The following is a 21,554-nucleotide window of genomic DNA, read 5'->3' as shown; positions in this document are numbered from 1 at the left end:
CTCCAACCCCAGGGTTGTGGGAAGGACCCCGCCCGGCCTCGACCTCCCTCACCCACCCTTCCGACGACGGACGGCCCCGGGCCGGGTCGGCCCGACTTTACTCTTCTTGGGCTTCATCCTCGCCGCCAGGCCCGGAGTCGCTGCCTAGCAACGGGCGCCGCCGCCGCCGCGCACGCGCGGTGCCTGCTGGGAAAATGGCGGGAGGGCCGCTGCCTGAACGCGGTCGTCGCTTCAACTACCGCCCCCAGAAGGCTTTGCGAGGGAACGTAGAGATAAACGAATGTAGAGGTAAAGCCTTAAGGAGAAGAGTGGAGTTTGTCAAACTTGGAGCAGCATCAGAATGGGAAGGATCTGGAAAGTCTTCTAGCCAAGCAGGAAACCCTCTGCCGTTTATTTACTTTTATATATTTGATTCGTCAATCGTTCACAAGATCATAGGTATAAGAATAAACATGAGTATATGAATGAAAGGGGACTGGGATGGTAGGCACGCTGGTGCACTTATGCACGCCCACTTTATGGAACTTCTAGGAATGGGGCGACAGTAGACAATGTAAGGTTAAAGTTCTGAGGCTTTGAGGAAGAAACCACTGAGCCAAGTAGTGCATTCCAGGCATTGACCTGGAATTTCAGACAAAACCTTTTTAGGGGGTCATTGAGGCCGCTTGGAGGCTTATCTGGGTCCTCAAGGCGACCTGAGTGGTGCAAATGGGCGTGGATGCAGCTGCAAGGAATATAAATCCTTCCATTTTGGACGACACGCAGTAGTCTCCAACTTTGGCAACTTTAAGACTTATGGACTTCAACTCCCAGAGTTCCTCAGCCAGCAGAGCTGGGCCAATGGGATCATTCCAATAAAAGTATTCTCTACTTCAGTGGTTCCCAAACTTGGCAACTTTAAGACTTGTGGACTTCAACTCCCAGAATTCTCCAGCCAGCAGAGCTGGGCCAATGGGATCATTCCAGTAAAAGTATTCTCTACTTCAGTGGTTCCCAAACTTGGCAACTTTAAGACTTGTGGACTTCAACTCCCAGAATTCTCCAGCCAGCAGAGCTGGCTGAGGAACTCTGAGAGTTGAAGTCCACAAGTCTTAAAGTTGCCAACACTGGACTACAGGAACCATTTGCACCACTCAGATGACCCTGAGGACACAGGCAGATCTCCAAGTGGCCTCAATGACCCTCTAAAAGGAGGCAAATGACCAGCTGCCTGCAAGGAGTATAAATCCTTCCCTTCCCCTCCATCCATCAGAACTGAAGAAGCTTCTTGGATGAGGAGCGAAACGTCTTCAAAAGTAAAAAAACCAGAAAGTCCAGTCGCCTCTTGGGAATCATCCTGAATCAACCATCACTCTATTTTTACTAAGGCTCCACCTGGCCTCTCTTGGCCGAACAAGCCACCCTTTTGGACGTGCTCCGCGTTCATACTCCGTTTCCCAGGATGCCCTTCGGGGACTTCCGGCCCGGAGCGTGCCCACCACCTCCGAGGGCGTCCAGCCGGGACTGCCTTTCCCGTCGTGCCTCGGGAGCCGGAAGCTCCTCCCTTTCCGGCGAGCGCGGGGGGGCTTCCGGCGGGGAGCGGCGGCCCGGCGGCTCCTTCTGGGAAGGCGGGGGCCCGCATCCTCCACGCCCCTCGGCCGCTCCGCTGCTCCGCCGGCCCGCCTCTCCCTCGCCATGTCCGCCCTGGAGAAGCAGCTGCAGCTCGGCCGCCTGCCCCCACGCCCGCCGGGCCCCGCCGGTGGCAGCGGACAGGCCCCGCCCAAGATGCGCATGGGGTGAGAGAGGCGGCCGCGGTGACGTCACGGGCGGTGACGTCACGGGCGGAGGGGTGGGTGGGGAGGCCTGCGGTGACGTCATGGGTGGGTCGGAGGTGGGTGGGTGGGTGGGGGGCTTAGGAAGGGGAAGGGGGGGGAGAATGAACCTGGGTGGGGGAGTGCTCCAGGGATGGAAGCGGGACTACAAGACCCATCATCCCCAGCCAGCCTAGAGCTAGGCTCCCAAATCCCCCTGGATTTGATTCATTCATTCATTCATTCATTCCATGGGTCAGCCCCCCCTTTAATTAGAGAGTAAGCTATGGAGGGTCTCCCTCCCCCCCTCACCTGGATAATAGGTTTCCCCCCCTCCAGTTGAATGATGGGGAGGGTCTCTCTTGCCTCCAGCTGGATCATAGAGAGGCTCCCCCCTCCCCCCTCAGCTGGATCACAGCCCATGTCCCCCCACCCACCCCCGGGTGCCTGATCCCTCCTAACTGCCCTCCTCCCTTGAAAGACCCACCTTTGCTTCCCCCCACCCCCACCCCCCAGGCCAATCCTCCTCCTCCCCCCCTGTTGGCATCTCTCTCCCATCATCTCCAGCCAGTCCTGGGGGTTGGGGGGGCTGTTCTAAGACCCCAGGCATGCTCCCTTTGACAAGGGGGGGGTGGGTAAGGGAAAAAGATCCCCTGGAGAACCAGCACCATGGATAGAGCTCCCCCACCGCACCCCATGGACTCCTGCCCGGTGGGGAGGGAGGGTCTGGAGGATAGATGCTGTAGGGGGGGGGGGGGGGTTCAGGGGTTGTGAGGACCTGCTGGGAAATGCATTTGGGTTTTTTTTTTTACACGTAAGTGTAAAAAATGCAGTTGTTGAGTGAATCGGGCCTCCCGGAGCGTGTCGGGATCCACTGCAAAGGTTACAAATGGGATCCCATGAACAATCTAGCGCTGAGGTGCTGGATTCCTTCTAGCACTGATGATGTTACCTAGTTGGGTCATGAAACGTCTGCATGAAAACAGCCAAGCTCAGAGAGAACCAAGGACCCCACAGTCCTCTTCCTGCTCCTCCCCCCCCTCCCCAAACCCCATTCCCTTGTAATACTGATGCTGTTACCTAGATGGGTAATAAAACGTCTGCAAGAAAAACACCAGGCTCAGAAAGCACCAAAGACCACACAGTTCTCTTTCTCCTCTCCTCCCCATCCTTCTCCTCCCCCTCCTCTCCACAAGCCCCACTCCCTTCTTGCACTGATGATGTTACCTAGTTGGGTCATGAAATGTCTGCATGAAAACAGCCAAGCTCACAGAGCATCAAGGACCCCTCAGTCATCCTCCTCTTCTTCTTCTTCCTCCTCCTCCTGCTCTTTCTCCTTCTCCTCCTTCTTCTCCTCTTCACAAGCCCCACACCCTTCTTGCACTGATGATATTACTTAGTTGGGTCACGAAACGTCTGCAAGAAAACAGCCAAGCTCAGAGAGCACCAAGGACCCCATAATCTTCCTCCTCCCCCTTTCTTCTCCTCCTCCTCCTCTCCACAAGCCACACTCCCTTCTTGCACTGATGATGTTACCTAGTTGGGTCACGAAACGTCTGCATGAAAACAGCCAAGCTCACAGAGAACCAAGGACCCCACAGCTGCTCCTCCTCCTCCTCCTCTCTGCAAACCCAACTCCCTTCTAGCACTGATGATATTAGCTAGTTGGGTGATGAAACGTCTGCATGAAAACAGCCAAGCTCACAGAGCATCAAGGACCCCTCAGTCATCCTCCTCCTCTTCCTCCTCCTCCTCCTCCTCCTCCTCCTCCTCCTGCTCTTTCTCCTTCTCCTCCCCCTCCTCTCCACAAGCCACACTCCCTTCTTGCACTGATGATGTTACCTAGTTGGGTCACGAAACGTCTTCATGAAAACAGCCAAGCTCAGAGAGCACCAAGGACCCCATAATTTTCCTCCTCCTCCTTTCTTCTCCTCCCCCTCCTCTCCACAAGCCCCACTCCCTTCTTGCACTGATGATGTTACCTAGTTGGGTCACGAAACATCTGCATGAAAACAGCCAAGCTCACAGAGAACCAAGGACCCCACAGCTGCTCCTCCTCCTCTCTGCAAACCCAACTCCCTTCTAGCACTGATGATGTTACCTAGTTGGGTCATGAAACGTCTACATGAAGGACCCCACAGTCCTCCTCCTCCATCATTAATTTTTCCAAGAGATCACATGAGAAAATATGAACTGTTGGGGTGGGCCGAACTAATAGGGGGTGCGAAATTGCGTAGGCATAAATAAATAGTTGCCTTCCAACTAAAAGCCATCCGCAGGGATCTGGGCTGAGCTACCGAAATTTAGCCGTAATATTCCCAGGTCTGTTTTAGAGTCTTTTAATTTAAAAAAAATCGAATGGCTCCCTCACCCCTGGATGGCGGGCAAAATCAGATCAAGATTTGCAAAACGTGAAATACCGTCTTTTCTTTCTCAGGCCTGGAAGGAAGCGCGATTATAGTCCGGTTCCCTGGAGCCAATATTTCGAATCTCTGGAAGATGTCGTGGTGGTGACCGACTCCGGCAAGGATATATCCTTTTCTTTTGGGCCTTTCTGGTTTATTTATTCCACTTGCCGACTCTGGTATTTAAAGCTAAGGGTTCTCCCAGCTCCATTCAGACACACCTGTCCTGGCTTTCGAATTAAAAATGCAAAACAGCTGTGGGCCAGCCAATGCTTCCTTTTGGAAATCAAGAAGAAAGCGATAGGTTTTATAAATATTAATTACTACAAGCTGTTCTCCCATTAGGACAAATCCCTTAGCAATTCTTTGTAGTTACAGTTTATTTCCCTAGGGGTGCTTCCGGCCCCTAATCATCCTGGTTGCTCTTCTCTGCACTCTTTCTAGAGTCTCAACATATTTTTTTATATCATGGCGACCAAAACTGGGATGCAATATTTCAAGTGTGGCCCTACTAAGGCGTTATAGAGCAGTATTAATACTTCATGTGATTTTTGATTCTATCCCTCTGTTGATGCAGAGGGATAGAATCAAGGATCAAGGTTGGAAGGGAAGAGGAGAATGTAGAATGGAAGGGAAAGGAATGGAATAGAATAGGAGAAAATGACTAGAATAGAATGCAGGAGAGAAGAGAGAACAGAATAGAGAAAAGAGGAGAATGCAGAAAGGAAGGGAATAGAATAGGGAAAAAAGGACTAGAATAGAGAAGAGAAAAGAGAATGCGGAGAATGGAAGGGAAGGGAATGGAAGGGAGTAGGAGAAAATGAATAGAATGCAATAGAGAATAGAATAGAATACAATAGAATAGAAGAATAGAAATGAAATAGAATAGAAATGAAATAGAATAGAAATGAAATCGAATAGAAATGAAATAGAATAGAAATGAAATCGAATAGAAATGAAATCGAATAGAAATGAAATCGAATAGAAATGAAATAGAATAGAAATGAAATAGAATAGAATGCAGAATGGAATGGAAAGGAGAAAGGAATAGAATGGAATTAGAATAGAATAAAATGGAAAGGAGAAAGGAATAGAATGGAATGGAAAGGAGAAAGGAATAGAATGGAATAGAATTAGAATAGAATGGAATGGAAAGGAGAAAGGAATAGAGTTAGAATAGAAGAATGGAAAGGAGAAAGGAATAGAATGGAATAGAATTAGAATAGAATGGAATGGAAAGGAGAATAGAATAGGAGAAAATGACTAGAATGCAGAATAGAATGCAGAAGAGAGTAGAGAAGAGAGAACAGAATAGAGAAAAGAGGAGAATGGAGAAAGGAAGGGAATACAATGGGAGAAAATGACTAGAATAGAGAAGAGAAAAGAGAATGCAGAGAAGGGAATGGAAGGGAGTAGGAGAAAATGAATAGAATGCAATAGAGAATAGAATACAATATAATAGAAGAATAGAATAGAAATGAAATAGAATAGAATGCAGAATGGAATGGAAAGGAGAAAGGAATGGAATGGAATGGAAAGGAGAAGAATAGAATAGAATAGAACAATGCAGAAAGGAAAGAAAAGGAATAGGAATAAGACAGAGTTGGAAAGGACCTTGGAGGTCTTCTAGTCCACCCCCCCCCACCCCCCGCTCAAGCAGGAGACCTGATACCATTTCACACAAATGACTCCAGTCTCATCTTAAAACTCTCCACTGATGGAGTGTCCACGATTCCCAGTGGCAAGATGTTCCACTGGTTCATTGTCCTCGTTGTTAGGAAGTTTCTCCTTAATCCCAGGTTGCTTCTCTCTCTCATCAGTCTCCAATCATTGTTTCTTGTCCTGCCCTCGGGTGCTTTGGAGAATCATTTGACACCCCCCCCCCTCCTCTTTATAGCAGCCCCTCAAATACTGGAATGCCACTCTCCCACCCCCTCCTAAATTCTTATTTTCTTTAGACTGCCCCGACCCCAATCCCGCAGCCGTTCTCCAACCCGTTTTCTCTCCAGTAGGCTAGAACAGTGTTTCTCAACCTTGGCGACTTTAAGTCCTGTGGATTTCAACTCCCAGAATTCCCCAGCCAGCATAGCTATTCAGATTGTTGGCTGAGCAGGCAGAAAAACAGCCAGGGAAGTGATTGAAGCCTGCAAAACAGACCCCTGATTTACCACCAGTTTTTCGATTACTTAGATCAGTGTTTCTCAACCTTGGCGACTTTAAGTCCTGTGGACTTAAAGTCGCCAAGGTTGAGAAACACTGGGCTAGAAGACCTCCAACGTCCTTTCCGGCCCGAGGATGTTCTGATTCTGTGCAGCTGTGTTCCACCTTCCATCTCCTTTTAAAGTTTAGAAGTTTAAAGTTTAATAACATTTATATGTCGCCCCGATCCCGTAGGACTTTTCCCCTTCACCTCGAGTCTTCCCGAAGAAAGTTGTCCTTTCCTTAACTGTTCATACACTTTTCGTGTGTACAAGAGCGGTTCCGAAGGTCCGGTTTTGCTCCTCCTTCACGGCGGGGGTCATTCGGCGCTGTCCTGGGCCGTCTTCGCCGTAAGTCCCTTCTTTCTTTCTTCCTTGACCAGAACCCCTCCTCCCCACCCCCAAAATAGAATTCATAATCTTAATTCAGGTTAATGCGGGTTTGAAAACCATCCCTCTATAGCAGCCCACCAGCGGCTAGAGGAGCTGGCGGACGATTTGGACAGTGAGGAGGTTGGGGAGGAACCTGGGCCAGTCCTGGAGTCTGGGGAAGGCTCGGATGAGGGCTCTGTGTTGGAGGCAGAGAGGGGGCCAGGGCCATCCGACAGTTATCAGCTGCCTTCGGAGTCGGACATCAGTGAGGCAGAAGAACAGCTGGAGCCTGTTCCCAGTGTGAGTTGCCAGAGGAAGGGAAGAGCTAAAGAACAGGGGTCGACTTGGGAGTAAGGCCACAGGTGGACGGTGAATGGCCCCTCCCAGAGGGAATAAAAGAGGAGCGACAAGGGAGTGGAGTTTGCAGGAGGCCATGAGTTCGCTTCGACTTCAACTCCCAGAATTCTCCAGCCAGCTTTGCTGGGATTGGGAATCAGTGGCGTGGGCGAGTCTAGCGACTTAAACTACGCTTCTCTATGGTTTGACGATAACAATTTGGGTCATTTTTATCTCCTTTCCCGCAGGCCGCCATCGTCAGCCGGATCCAATGCCGGATCGTAGCGTTGGATCTCAGAGGACACGGTGAGCCCCCTCCCCGTTCATTCAGCTCAGTGAATCACTTCAGCCGTTAAGTTAACACGGTCGTTAAGTGAGTCTGGCTTCCCCATTGACTTTGCTTGTCAAGACGTTCGCAAAAGGGGAGCCATAGAGTAGAAATAAAAATAGACTAGAATAAATAAAATGGGATAGGATTGGATAGAATAGAAATAGAATAGAAATAAAAATAGAATAGAAATAATAGAATAGAAGAATAAATAGGATGAGATAGGATTGGATAGGGTAGAATAGAATAGAAATAGAATAGAAATAAAAATAGAATAGAAATAAGAATAGAATAGAATAAATAGGATAGGATTGGATAGGATAGGATAGAATAGGCAGAGTTGGAAGAGACCTTGGAGGTCTGCTAGTCCAACCCCCAGGACACTCTACACCACTTCAGACAAATAAACGTCCTCTTTATCTGATAAAATTCAGATGTCATCAAGAATTGGTTAACCGCTAAGAGCATAGAGAAGGAGCATTCTTCATTCAGGTGAATGCTTGTTTCATTTGACCTGGTTCCGTTGCAGGTGAGACGACAGTGCGGAACCCCGATGACCTCTCTGCGGAGACAATGTCCAAGTAAGTGGCTCCCTAATTTTGGGGGAGGGGGAAGGGGGTGTTTTGAAGTTATGAGCCCGGGGTTCAATCGTCAAGTTTGGATACTCCTGGGCTGGGCACTATAACAAAATGAAATTCAGGGGTGAAAAGAGTAAAAGGTTCTACATTTAGGCAAGAAAAACCAAATGCACAGGTACAGTACAGGTGGTACCTTCCTCAACAGTAGTAACTGTGAAAGGGATCTTGGAGTCCTAGTGGGCAACCATTTAAATAGGAGCCAGATGTGGGCAGCAGCTGCCAAAAAAGCCAACACAGTTCTAGGCTGCATCAACAGAGGGAGAGAATCAAGATCACGGGAAGGGTTAATGCCACTTTACAAAGCCTTGGGAAGGCCACACTTGGAATACTGCATTCAGTTTTGGTCACCCCGATGTAGAAAAGATGTGGAGACTCTTGCAAGAGTGCAGAGAAGAGCAACAAAGAGGATTAGGGGACTGGAGGCTAAAACATATGAAGAACGGTTGCAGGAACTGGGTATGTTTAGTTTAATAGAAGGGCTAGGGGAGACATGATAGCAGTCTTCCTGTATTTGAGGAACTGCCATAAAGAAGAGGGGGTCAAACTATTCTCCAAGGCACCTGAGGGCAGGACAAGAAGCAATGGGTGGAAACTAATCAAGGAGAGAAGCAACTTAGAACTGAGGAGAAATTTCCTGACAGTGAGAACAATGAATCAGTGGAACAGAAGTTGCCTCCAGAAGTTGTGAATGCTCCAACACTGGAAGTCTTTAAGAAGATGCTGGAGAGCCATTGGCCTGGAACGGTATAGGGTTTCCTGCCTAGGCAGGGGGTTGGACTAGAAGACCTCCAAGGTCCCTTCCCACTCTGTTTTTCTAAATTCTGGGATTCCCTTGGCCGGGAATTGGTTGGCCACTGGTAGAGCGAGCAATATGAGCCTGGGGTCCCATCCAGCAGGAGACGGCTTATTTTCTCCTCCTGTTCTGTTTTTCCAGAGACGTTGGCAATGTGGTCGAAGTCATGTATGGCGAGCTCTGCCCTCCCATTATGCTGATCGGGCACAGCATGGGAGGGGCCATTGCCGTCCACACAGCCGCGTCCAACCTGGTGCCAAGCTTGCTGGGCCTCTGCATGATCGACGTGGTGGAAGGTAAGCCCACCAGAATGCTCTCCTCTGCGCCAGCCTTTCCTCACCTTGCATTATCCACCATACACGTCCGTTTGTTTAACACCGGGTGCCCCTCTGTCATTGTTGCGCAGGGACGGCTATGGATGCCCTCAACAGCATGCAGAACTTTCTTCGGAGTCGCCCGAAGACGTTCAAATCTCTGGAAAACGCCATCGAGTGGAGGTAACGTAAGAACCACGCTGGTCTGTGTGTGCATCCCATCCCAATAAGCCAACTTCGTTCTCTGTCTGTTGGATCTAGCCGGTCAGAGTCGCTGCCAATTGTGAACTGGGCAGCAAAAATGCAATTAGCAATAGCAATAGCAGTTCGACTTATATACCGCTTCATAGGGCTTTCAGCCCTCTCTAAGTGGTTTACAGAGTCAGCATATTGCCCCCACAGTCTGGGTCCTCATTTCACCCAGATAGATAGATAGATAGATAGATAGATAGATAGATAGATAGATAGATAGATAGATAGATAGATAGATAGATAGATAGATAGATAGATAGATAGATAGATAGATAGATATAGAGAGAGGGAGAGATAGATATAGATATAGATATAGATAGATATAGATAGAATAGATTGATACATAGATAGATGGATAGATAAATAGATAGATAGATGATATATAGATAGATAGATAGATAGATAGATAGATAGATAGATAGATAGATAGATATAGAGAGAGGGAGAGATAGATATAGATAGATATAGATAGATAGATAGATAGATAGATAGATAGATAGATAGATAGATAGATAGATAGATATAGAGAGAGGGAGAGATAGATATAGATAGATAGATAGCAATAGCAGTTTGACTTATATGCCGCTTCATAGGGCTTTCAGCCCTCTCTAAGCGGTTTACAGAGTCAGCATATCGCCCCCACAGTCTGGGTCCTCATTTCACCCACCTCGGAAGGATGGAAGGCTGAGTCAACCCTGAGCCGGTGAGATTCGAACCGCCGAACTGCAGAACTGCAGCCAGCTGAAGTGGCCTGCAGTGCTGCATTTAACCACTGCGCCACCTCGGCTCTAGACCCGTAATCAACGGATTACAGTTAACCGGTGGAATGATTTGCCTCCAGATGTTGTGAGTGCATCGCTGGATTCAAGAAGAGATCGGGCAGCTGTTTGTCCAACACAAACAGGGTCTCCTGCTTGAGCAGGGGGTTGGACTAGAAGACCTCCCAGGTCCCTTCCAGCTCTGTGATTCCGTTAATTCCATTAAAAGGAGAGCAAGTGGTGCCTCTGCAAAGAGGCTGAAGAAGCTGCTGTACTCCAAACACAAATGATAAACGAACACGATCAGCGGCACTTAAAAGAAAATATATACAAAATGTTTTATCGTTGGCATTTATCACCAACAAGATTGGCTAAAATGTACCCAAACGTGAAGCCGACCTGCTGGAAGTGTAAAAAAGGTGCAAGGGACTTATTATCGGCTTATTAAGAGCCGAGGTGGCGCAGTGGTTAGGGTACAGTACTGCAAGCCACTTCAGCTGACTGTTATCTGCAGTTCAGCGGTTCAAATCTCACCGGCTCAGGGTTGACTCAGCCTTCCATCCTTCCGAGGTGGGTAAAATGAGGACCCGAACTGTGGGGGCGATATGCTGACTCTGTAAACCGCTTAGAGAGGGCTGAAAGCCCTATGAAGCGGTATATAAGTCTAACTGCTATTGCTACTGCTATTGCTATTATCACATATGGTGGACATGTCCGGAAACACAAACATATTGGACAAAAATTTGGAAATGGGTGCAAGAAATTACAGGAGAACAGATTAAAAAATACAAACCCGAAATCTTTCTGCTGGGAATAATCAAAGGGAAATATACAAAGAAAATTAAGTACATATTAACACATATCTGCTAACTACAGCTAGAATAGCATTTGCCCAATGCTGGAAACAAAATAATACCCCCTTCGGACGAATTAGTGATTAAAAAAAACCTTTGGATTGTGCAGAGATGGACAAATTAACACTGATATTAAAAGATAAAGAAGAGTTGGCATATTATGAAATTTGGAACAATTGGTACAAATGGCTGCAAAACAATAAGATTAATTAAGCCAAAAAAACAATATATATATATAATATATATAGAACTGCGTATAAAGGTGTGTAAATATAGAAGCAAAATATTATATACATGTAGAGGTGTGACATAACAATCTTGTTTTTTTAATTGAAAAGCTCGCCGGCTTCTCCCTGGCTGGGAAAAACCATATTTTTTGGAGTATAAGAAGGGGGGGTCTTAATTCGAAACGAATCACCTTTGCTGTTAAAAAAAAAGAGGGAGATTAAAACCGCACGTATGAATTCTGTGTTGGTGACAACCTGTTTTTGTCTCCCCCTCCCCTAGCGTGAAGAGCGGGCAGATCAGAAATCTCGAATCCGCGAGAGTGTCCATGTTCGGCCAACTCAAACAGTACGTCGACGTACAGGGCTTTTCAAACTTTAAATGCTTTAAAATGTCTAGATTTCAAGATGGCTTGGGAATTTTCGGGCGTCCGGAGCTGTTGGTAATCTCCGAGCTCATGGTTTTTCTCGCCGACATATTATTACCCAGCTAGGTACCATCATCAATGCAAGGGAAGGTGGGATATTCTCTCTATAGAGAATGGATTGCCCTGCTTTCTCCTTGGTAGTTCCTTGCTTAGAGGATTGTTTTCCGCTTGATTGTTTGTCTGGTGTTAATCCCTGCTTATCTGGGTATTGGTTACTGGAGAGTAACCAATACTGTTCTCGTCCTTCCCTTTCCTCCTTTTTTATGGTCTCTCTTGAATGGTGTGCGTACGGGTAGTCCTCGAGTTACGACCACAGTGGAGCCCCGAATTTCTGTTGCTAAGCGAGACGTTGGTTAAGTGAGTTTCAGCCCCCTTTTACGACCTTTCTTGCCACAGTTGTTAAGTGAATCGCTGCCGTGGTTAAGCTAGTAACGTGGTTGTTAAATGAATCCAGCTCGCTCCATTGACGTCGCCAAAGGGGATCACGTGACACCTCTCCCCCGGGACGCTGTGGCCGTCATAAACATGAGTCGGCTGCCAAGCGTCTTAATTTTGGTTGCGTCACCACGGTGGAAAACGGTCGTAAAGTCACTTTTTTTCAGCGCTGTTGCAACTTAGAATGGTCGCTATATGAACTGTCGTAAGCCGAGGACTCCTTGGAAATGTATCCCTGCGTGACAGCTAATTTATCTGAGGGGACCGGCTGCGTTACGTGTGGCCCTCGACTCACAACGGTTCACTTGGGGGGGGGGCACTCAGATGGTTCATTTAGTGACAGTTCAAAGTTACGACGGCACTGAAAAAAGCGACTTGTGACCGTTTTCACACCTACGACCGTCAGGGCATCTCCGTGGTCACGGGATCGAAATTTGGACGCTTGGCAACTGGCTCATAGTTATGACGGTCGTAGTCTCCCAGGGTCGTGTGTGATCCACCTTTTGCGACCTGATAAGCAAACTCAAATCAGGGAAGCTGAACGTGTCAGGGTTCCAAATAGAAATTAAATCAGAGTCCCAGGAAAAGGATTCCTCAAAGTTGCAATTTATTAAAAGAGCCATGTTTGCACATCCGGGAAAGTCTGAAAGCTTCCCGGTTTCCCCCACCCAGTTGAAAATTCAAGATCTTGCCCCCCACACCCACCAGCCCATCCCATGGTCCAATCTCCCACTGCCACTCTGGCAGCTTCCACCCATCCAGTTCCGGTCAGGCGCAGAGGTGCAGAGACAAAGGATGAACCTTGGTTTTCTAGAAAGAATGTTGTTATGGCTGCATATCATCTAACTCCGTACAATCCCATTCTCCCACCATAGAAAATGCATAGCAGAACAATAGAAAGTGGGGCAGGCCAAGAGGAATATGGCTGCAGTCTTGACAGCTGGATTCTCTTAACAACTGTGTTCCTAACTTAACAACTGCAGTGATTCACTTAAAGGAGCTGAAGGCCAAATAAAGTGCGGCGAAACCCGTTTAATAAACATCTCACTTAACAGCAGAAACGTTGGGCTCAATTGTGGTCGTACGTCGAGGACGTAAGTCTGGGAACACGGTGGGAGGGGCACGGCCATTACCGAACCGTCCTCGGCATAAGTGGACCGGGGGAATTGTTCCGAAATGCCGTCAGCTTTCCTTCCCCAGAATTTTGGGGTGTTGTTCTGATCTTGCCAACCTGGAAGGTCTCCGTTTTAATCTCGTTTTCTTTACAAACTTTGCACTCAGGTGCGAGGAATCCGTGAGTCCCGGAGGCCCCAAAACCATCGTGGAAGGGATTATAGAGGAGGAAGAGGAGGAGGAAGAGGAAGGCGAAAACGGGGAATCTCTCCACAAGAAGAAGAAAGATGACGACGTGGAGGTGGGTAACTTTTCTCAGCCATTAATTTCCCCCTTGCTTAAAGGATTGTTTTCCGCTCGATTGTTTGTCTGGTGTTAATCCCTGCTTATCTGGGTATTTGTTACTGGGGAGCGAGTGTTCTCGTCCTCCCCTTTCCTTCTTTTTTATGGTCTCTCTTGAATGGTGTCTGTACAGGTAGTCCTCGAGTTACGACCACAGTTAAGCCCCGAATTTCTGTTGCTAAGCGAGACATTGGTTAAGTGAGTTTCGCCCCATTTTACGACCTTTCTTGCCACAGTTTTGTTAAGTGAATCACTGCTGTGGTTAAATTAATAACGTGATTGTTAAATGAATCCAGCTTGCTCCATTGACGTCGCCAAAGGGGATCACGTCCTCAGCTTACAACCATTTGCTTAGTGACTGAAGTTACAAAGAGTCTGGAAAAAAGTGACTTATGACCATTTTTCACACTTGTGACCGTTGCCGCATCCCCAGGGTCATGAGGTCAAAATTCAGAGGCTTGGCAACTGGCATGTACCTACGACTGTTGCAGGGTCCCGTGATCCTCTTTGCAACTTTCTGACAGGCTATGGAGCCCAATAATTTCCATTGTTAAGTGAGGCACTGTAAAGTTGAGTTTTGCCTGGTTTTACGACCATTCTTGCCACAGTTGTTAAACGCTGCAGATGTTGTCAGTAAGTGAATCTGAGTTTCCCGGTTGACTTTGCTTGTCAGAAGGTTGCCTAAGGGGGACCCCGCAACCGTCATAAATACGAGTCAGCTGCCAAGCTCCTGAATTTTGATCAATGTGACTGCCGGGAGGCTGTCATAAGTGTGAAAACCGGTCATCAATTAACTTGTTTTCCACTGCTGTCGTAACTTGGAACAGTAACACTAAATGAGCTGTTGTAAGTCGGGGACTAGCCTGCTTGTAAGCCCCCAAATTTCTCTCGTTAAGTGAGAAGTTCATTAAGTGAATTTTGCCTCATTTGATCAGGCCTTTCTTGCCACCGTTGTTAAGTGAATCATTGCAGCCGATGACTTTGTGACTTCAGTTGTTAAGTGAATCCTGTTTCCTCATCTCAAGAGGCGATCACGTAACCCCGGGAACATTGCAACCGTCGTAAATATGAACCAGTTGAATCAAGCGTCGTAAATGTGAAAAAGAGTCCCGAGTCCCTTTTTTCCTGTCCCGTTGTAACTTTGGTCACTAACGAACTGTTGCAAGTCGAGGACATCCTGTACATTCCAAACTGAATCTCTTCGGGGGTAACTTTTCAATCCCCAAATAAATATCCTGTGCGAATCGCGGTTCCACCACAAAAGCGCGTAGGACAAAATCGTGCTCGACAAAAGCGCGCTGTGACGTCATCACAGCGCGACGAAAAAGATCGAAAAATGTAAAAATAAAGCGAAAACCTTACCCTAAGCCCCCCAAACCTAACCCTAAACCTAACCCTAAACCTAACCCTAAACCTAACCCTTAACCTAACCCTAAACCTAACCGTTAAAGTAACGAAAAACCTAACGCTAACCCTTATCCTAACCCTAACGCTAACGCTAACGCTCTAAAGCTAACCCTAACCCTTAACCTAACCCTAACCCTAACCCTAACCCTTACCTTTATGTGAATCGGCTTGCTTTAATTTAATTTTTATTAATTTTTATTTGAATTTTTCGATCTTTTTCGTCGCGCTGTGATGACGTCAAAGGCGCGATTTTGTCGATCGCGCTTTTGCCGTCCGCGCTTTTGACGGGTCACGGCGAATCGCATCCCGCTGGTGTTTTCCGTAACTCCTCATGTCTGCAGCTTGCGAGCAACGCGGCTTCTCGGCCTCCTGCAGGCTGGCGTATCTTCCTTGTTTCACGTGTTCATTCATTTTAATTCACTGTTACATTAATTAATATTAGATTAATATAAAATAATGTTTTCCTCCCCTCTCCCCAGACCAAGAAGGAAGCCACGTATACCTGGCGGATCGAACTGGCCAAAACGGAGAGATATTGGGAAGGCTGGTTCAGCGGCCTCTCCAACCTCTTCCTCAATTGCCCTGTCCCCAAGCTGCTGCTTTTAGCAGGTAGGTGGGGCTGCCCCCCCTCCCTCCTCCTTTCCTCTGGACGCGGCGTCGGAAGAGACTGACGCGCTGTGACCTCGGCTTCCCCCAAAATCACGAGGCAGAGTCCCGGTCCCGAGAAAGCCCCTTTTATTACACGAATGTGAATCCCTCTCCTCTCACCTTCATCAAAAGCCTGGCAAAACAGTCTTTCAAAGGTGGATTTATGGCCACAGACCTTATCTAGTAAATCCCAAAGGCAGTGCTGTGCAAGGAAAGGCTGGGCCCAGAGTCTCTGGGATTCACGGACAGATCTTCACACTCCTGAAACGAATCTAATGACAGAAAGAAGGAATTGTTTCCTGCAAACTCCACTCCCCTGTAGCTCCTCTTTTATTCCCTCTGGGAGGGGCCATTCATTGTCCACTTGTGGCTTTACTCCCAAGTCGACCCCTGTTCTTTAGCTCTTCCCTTCGTCTGGCAGCTCTCCGCATGCGCACACTGGGAACAGGCTCCAGCTGTTCTTCTGCCTCACTGATGTCTGACTCCGAAGGCAGCTGATAACTGTCAGACGGCCCAGGCCCCCTCTCTGCCTCCGACACAGAGCCCTCCTCAGAGCCTCCCCCAGACTCCAGGACTGGCCCAGGTTCCTCCCCAACCTCCTCACTGTCTGAATCTGCTGGCATGATAGGATAAATAGATAGATAGATAAGATATAAAAAAAGATAGATAGGAGATGATGGATGGATGGATAGATATAGAACTAAACTGGAGATAGAGATAGGAGATGATGGATGGATGGGTAGCAGATAGACAGATAAAAAAGATTAGAGATGATGGGTAGATGGATAATGATTGATTGATTGATAGAGAGATAAGATGATAGATAGATAGATAGATAGATAGATAGATAGATAGATAGATAGATAGATAGATAGATGATAGATAGGATATAAAAAGATAGGAGATGATGGATGGATGGATGGATGGATAGATGATAGATAGATAGATAGATAGATAGATAGATAGATAGATAGATAGATAGATAGATAGATAGATGATAGATAGATAGATAGATAGATAGATATAGAACTAAAACTGGAGATAGAGATAGGAGATGATGGAGGGATGGATAGCAATAGACAGATAAAAAAGAGAAATGATTGATTGATAGATAATAGATAGATTGATTGATTGATTGATTGATTGATTGATTGATATAGAACTAAAACTGGAGCTAGAGATAGATGATGGATGGATAGTAGATAGACAGATTAAAAAAAGATAGAGATGATGGGTAGATGGATAATGATAGATAGATAGATAGATAGATAGATAGATAGATAGATAGATAGATAGATAGATAGATAGAACTAAAACTGGAGATAGAGATAGGAGATGATGGATGGATAGCAGATAGATTAAAAAAGAGATGATGGGTAGATGGATAATGATTGATTGAGAGATAAGATGATAGATAGATAGATAGATAGATAGATAGATAGATAGATAGATAGATAGATAGATAGATAGATAGATAGATAGATGATAGATATAGAACTAAAACTGGAGATAGAGATAGGAGATGATAGATTGATAGATAAGATGTTAGGTAGATACAAATTGATTCATAGAGTCATAGATACTGTTTGGTGGATAATTCAGAAATGCAAAGAATAAATTCAAAAGTTGGCAAGAGCATTAGATTGACATATGGGGGCCTCCCCTCTTTTCTCCCTCCCCCAACTCCCCCCGCCCTTTTTTAGGTGTGGACAGGCTGGATAAAGACCTCACCATTGGCCAAATGCAAGGTAAACATCTTCAGATTTCCGGTCCAGGTTGGGTTTTAAGAAGGCTTCCTTTCAAAGAATTCCATCCCCCGCTCTCCTCCCCCAAATGACTAGACACCCCAATCCACAGCCTTCGTTTCATCCACTCAGTAAACATGCCAAGGCTGTTTTCTGATGCATTCGCTGGATTCTCAAGTCATGCTTCTGAAAGCACTGATCCCCCCACCACCACCCCCGCAAAAAAAATTATAGAAATAGCAGTTAGACTTATATACCGCTTCATAGGGCTTTCAGCCCTCTCTAAGCGGTTTACAGAGTGAGCATATTGCCCCCAACAACAATCCGGGTCCTCATTTTACCCACCTCGGAAGGATGGAAGGCTGAGTCAACTCTGAGCCGGTGAGATTTGAACAGCCGAACTGCAGTCAGCTGAAGTAGCCTGCAGTGCTGCATTTAACTACTGCGCCACCTTGGCTCTTAGTGTACTTTAATCACTGTAACGTGTGAGGATGCTGGAAGGGAGCCGTGTTTGTGTGTAGTAGCCCCAAATCCTTATCCTGCTCGCCTTCCGACCAGGTGCGAGAATGTCCTTGATTCTCAAGAGAAAATGTTTTGCTTTGGCTAAAAAAAACCCCCAGCTATCTCAAATCCCCCCTCCCTGTCCCTCAGCTCCAGTGTGGCAACGCCGAAGCAGTCAAAAACGGCGTCTGTCAGGCCAGTTTCAGGGTGGACACCCTTAGAAGGTGACGCTTATCCTGGCGATATTTTCTGAAGCGGTAGGGTTTCTGATCTGAGCGAGTGAAACCGGCCTAAAATCACCCAGCTGGCTTTGGTGGGATCCAGGCGGGACTCGAACTCACGATCTCCCGGTTTCTAGCCCGATGCCTTAGCCACTGGCCCAACCCAGCTCTTTCTTCCCCCTTCCCTGCAGGGAAATTCCAGATCCAGGTTCTCCCCCAGTGCGGCCACGCGGTCCACGAGGATGCTCCGGAGAAAGTGAGTATCCTGGTCATTTCACTTCTCTGTACCTGATTACAAAGTACCGTATTTTTCGGAGTATAAGATGCACCTTTTTTCCCCTCAAAAAAAGAGGGTGAAAACCTGGGTGCGGCTTATACACTGAATACAGCATTTTTGGCCAGCGAAACCACGCCCCCTTTGCAAAAATGGACGTGCAGAAGGTTTGGGAGGCTTGCAAAAGTGCTCCTGGGGGCTGGGGAGGGGGGGGGGAAATAAAAAATAAAACGTTTTTGCCCCCCACCAGCCCCCCAGGAGCACTCTACAAGCCCCCCAAAGTCTCTGCATGCCCCCCCCTCTCTTTTTGTGTGCAAAAAATTGGGCATTTTTTAATTTTAATTTACCTCTTCAAAATCATGGTGCATCTTATACTCCGGTGCGTCTTATAGTCCGAAAAATAAGGTAGGTTGCCACGCCCGGGCTTTTTCAAGGAGGAGCCTAAGCTGGTTGCCTGTCCCCCTCCCGAGGGGTGTGTCCTTCCTCCCCCAGAATTCCCTAACCAGCAGACCCATTGTTTTGGTTGCCATGATATCAAAAAAAGATGTGGAGACTCTGGAAAGAGTGCAGAGAAGAGCAACAAAGAGGATGAGGGGACCGGAGACTAAAACATATGAAGAACGGTTGCAGGAACTGGGCATATCTAGTTTAATGAAAAGGAGGACCAGGGGTGACGTGATAGCAGCCTTCCAATATTGGAGGGGGCTGCCACAGAGAAGAGGGGGGGGGTCAAATTATTCTTCCTCTGTCCGTGGTCTCTGGAAACCGGTCCCAGGGCTGCAGTTGGGGGGGCCTGGCCCCTTTGTGTGAATGGTCCCTTTGGACGAGAGGAAGGAAGGTGCAGAATGCAGGGTTCCCATATGGTTGGGGAGTGTCCCGTCCCAGGAAAAAGGAGAGAGCCTCCTTCATCTCTGCTTCCCCCACCCCACCCTCTATCTTTCAGGTAGCGGAAGCCGTGGCAACGTTCCTGATCCGTCACAGGTTCACAGAGCCCATCGGCGGATTTGAATGGTAAGGCCAGTAGTCACAGTCACACACACACACACACACACACACACTGGACTTCACCGTAGGGAGCCTCCATAGGTGTTGAAATGCTAGTTTGTGGGTGGATCTTTAAATTGACACACACACCCCAAGATAACAGGTGGCTCAGTGGCCTAAGACGCTGAGCTTGTCGATCAGAAAGTTCGGCAGTTCGAATCCCCAGCGCCGCGTAACGGAGTGAGCTCCCGTTACTTGTCCCAGCTTCTGCCAACCGAGTGGTTCGAAAGCAGGTAAAAAAATGCAAGTAGAAAAATAGGAACCACCTTTGGTGGGAAGGGAACAGCGTTCCATGCGCCTTTGGCTTTGAGTCATGCCGGCCACATGACCACGGAGACGTCTTCGGACAGCGCTGGCTCTTCGGCTTTGAAACAGATGAGCAGCGCCCCCTAGAGTCGGGAACGTATGTGCCAGGGGAACCCTTATCTTTACCTTTAAGATAACAGGGGAATTTGGAGGGACAAGACTGTTGTGAAGAACTGTGCAGATAGTCCTCGAATTACGACCATTCGTTCAGTGACTGTTTGAAATTACAATGGCATTGAAAAAACTGATTTACAACTGTCTTTCACACTTACATCCCCGTGGTCACGTGATTTATATTTGGTTGGCAACTGGTTCATATTTGTGATGGTTGCAGTGTCCCGGGGGGTCATACGATCCCTTTTTCCGGCAATGGAGAAGCCAGATTCACTTAACGACCTACTAATTTAACAACTGCAACGATTCACTTAACAAGCATGCCAAAAACATTTGTAAAAACAGGGGCAAACTGTCATTTTTCACAATGGTTCTTAACAACAAAACTCAACAACGGAAACCTTCGAGTTCAGTTGTGGTAAATCGAGGACTATCTGTAATCCACGGTGGGTGTCATTAATACAATACGGCGACGCTAAATCGAGGTACGCCAGCTAACACGTCTCCTCTTTTGCAGTGTTTTTCCTGCTTGTTAATACCCCCCGACGGGCCCTTCTGCACCTCTTGTAAATAGACCAACATCGGAAGCACCACCGCATGTCCCGTGTCCTCCTCGTTCATCCGCTCCGACCCATCGGCACAAAACTCGTCGTGGACAAACTGGGTCTCCGGCTCGTTTTTTGTTTTTTTTCCGTTTCTCTCGCCATTTCATCCTGGCTGGGCCACCCTCCCCTCCTTTGTCCCTTCCCGAGATCATCGACAGATCCTGGCTTTGTTCCCGGAGGCTAATCCGGGATGTCCGGGTAAACTCCGCCCTTGGGGAAATCTCGCCAAACTTTCCTTGTTTCGCCCACTCCGCGCTCGTGTGTACGTTTACCACCGTTTTTTTTTACCGCCTAGGTTTTGTTCTCCCACGCATGAAAGGGGGCGGCCTTCCCCAAACCGGGCGCCACCCAAACGCGCCCGGCGCCAAGTTTCCAAAATTGCTAGCTAGCCACTGATTCGGCTGCAACCCCAGCATGTTTGAACAGTGCCAGGCTGAATTGTTTTCTCTGTGTCTACAGTGTTTGTGCACCTCGGTGACTTTAAGATGGAGGGGACTATAACTCCCAGAATTTTGGGAGTTATAGTTCCCATGAGTCTTTAAAGCTGCCAAACAAACACGGTTTTGGGAAGTCCGGCACAGCACAACCAGGAAAGGAATCTGCCCCTGTTGAATCTCCACCTGCTTAAAACATTTGCTGATCCGTCGTCAAACCGATCCCCCTCCCTTCTAGATCCACATCCGGGAATGCCACCAATTTTTTTTTCGCAGCCACAAAAGGTTTCCAGATGTTGCCTCTGAACCCACTGGCTTTCCCTGAGAGATCACAACCCAAACGCCTTAGTCCCTTTCCGAATCCGTCAACGCTTTTTTTTTTGGAAGGCTCAAGGAAGGAGGAGGGAATCCGGGGGTGGGGGGAGGGGAGGATTGCGGAGAGGCACTATTCAGGGGTGGTTGCAGACCCCTCCCCAAAGCCTTGTGTTCCCACCCCACCCCACCCCTGTTCTTCACTTCTGGTGGCCAAACCGTTTTTTGGGGAGTGGTGCCTTGAATTCAAATAAAGTGGAAAGAATCTGCAAATAAGGCTGTGATTGTTTTTATTAATATTATGAGTTGATAATCCGGCGTCGCCTGGGTATTTATAGACATCGAAGCGTTTGTCTGACAGCC

At 47.6% G+C, this 21,554-nt stretch overlaps 2 protein-coding genes across 2 annotated transcripts in view; one reads left to right on the top strand and one right to left on the bottom strand.

Moving 5' to 3' along the window:
- Positions 1 to 172, bottom strand: part of C2CD3 (C2 domain containing 3 centriole elongation regulator) — an 84,561-nt gene extending 84,389 nt beyond the window's left edge. Inside the window, exon 1 of the mRNA XM_087720954.1 lies at positions 57 to 172. Within this exon, the coding sequence (XP_087577080.1) occupies positions 57 to 117 (61 nt within the window). The 5' untranslated portion in view covers positions 118 to 172. The remainder of the gene's footprint in view (positions 1 to 56) is intronic.
- A 1,383-nt stretch (positions 173 to 1,555) lies between these two features.
- Positions 1,556 to 21,467, top strand: PPME1 (protein phosphatase methylesterase 1). Its single transcript, XM_087720953.1, has 14 exons — positions 1,556 to 1,775; positions 4,228 to 4,322; positions 6,653 to 6,744; positions 7,350 to 7,407; positions 7,959 to 8,010; positions 9,002 to 9,156; positions 9,267 to 9,357; positions 11,546 to 11,611; positions 13,407 to 13,539; positions 15,467 to 15,596; positions 17,339 to 17,383; positions 18,294 to 18,358; positions 19,320 to 19,387; positions 20,358 to 21,467. Exons 1-14 carry the CDS (start codon positions 1,675 to 1,677, stop codon positions 20,374 to 20,376), a joined length of 1,170 nt encoding a protein of 389 aa, XP_087577079.1. The 5' UTR covers positions 1,556 to 1,674; the 3' UTR covers positions 20,377 to 21,467.
- Positions 21,468 to 21,554: the final 87 nt, after the last annotated feature.

Source organism: Thamnophis sirtalis, unplaced genomic scaffold (assembly GCF_051295495.1).
Source record: "Thamnophis sirtalis isolate CommonGarterSnake01/CBP01778 unplaced genomic scaffold, rThaSir2_p1.2 scaffold_8, whole genome shotgun sequence".
Taxonomy (NCBI): Eukaryota; Metazoa; Chordata; class Lepidosauria; order Squamata; family Natricidae; genus Thamnophis; species Thamnophis sirtalis.
The sequence above is the reverse complement of the archived record's forward strand: the minus strand, read 5'-3'. Positions and strand labels throughout refer to the sequence as shown.

Excerpts from the sequence above, each read along its gene's own strand:
- PPME1 (XM_087720953.1), top strand. The coding sequence starts at position 1,675 with ATGTCCGCCCTGGAGAAGCAGCTGCAGCTCGGCCGCCTGCCCCCACGC. Across the intron at positions 4,323-6,652 it reads GACCGACTCCGGCAAGGATA|CTTTTCGTGTGTACAAGAGC; the intron begins TATCCTTTTCTT and ends ACTGTTCATACA. Across the intron at positions 11,612-13,406 it reads ATGTTCGGCCAACTCAAACA|GTGCGAGGAATCCGTGAGTC; the intron begins GTACGTCGACGT and ends CTTTGCACTCAG.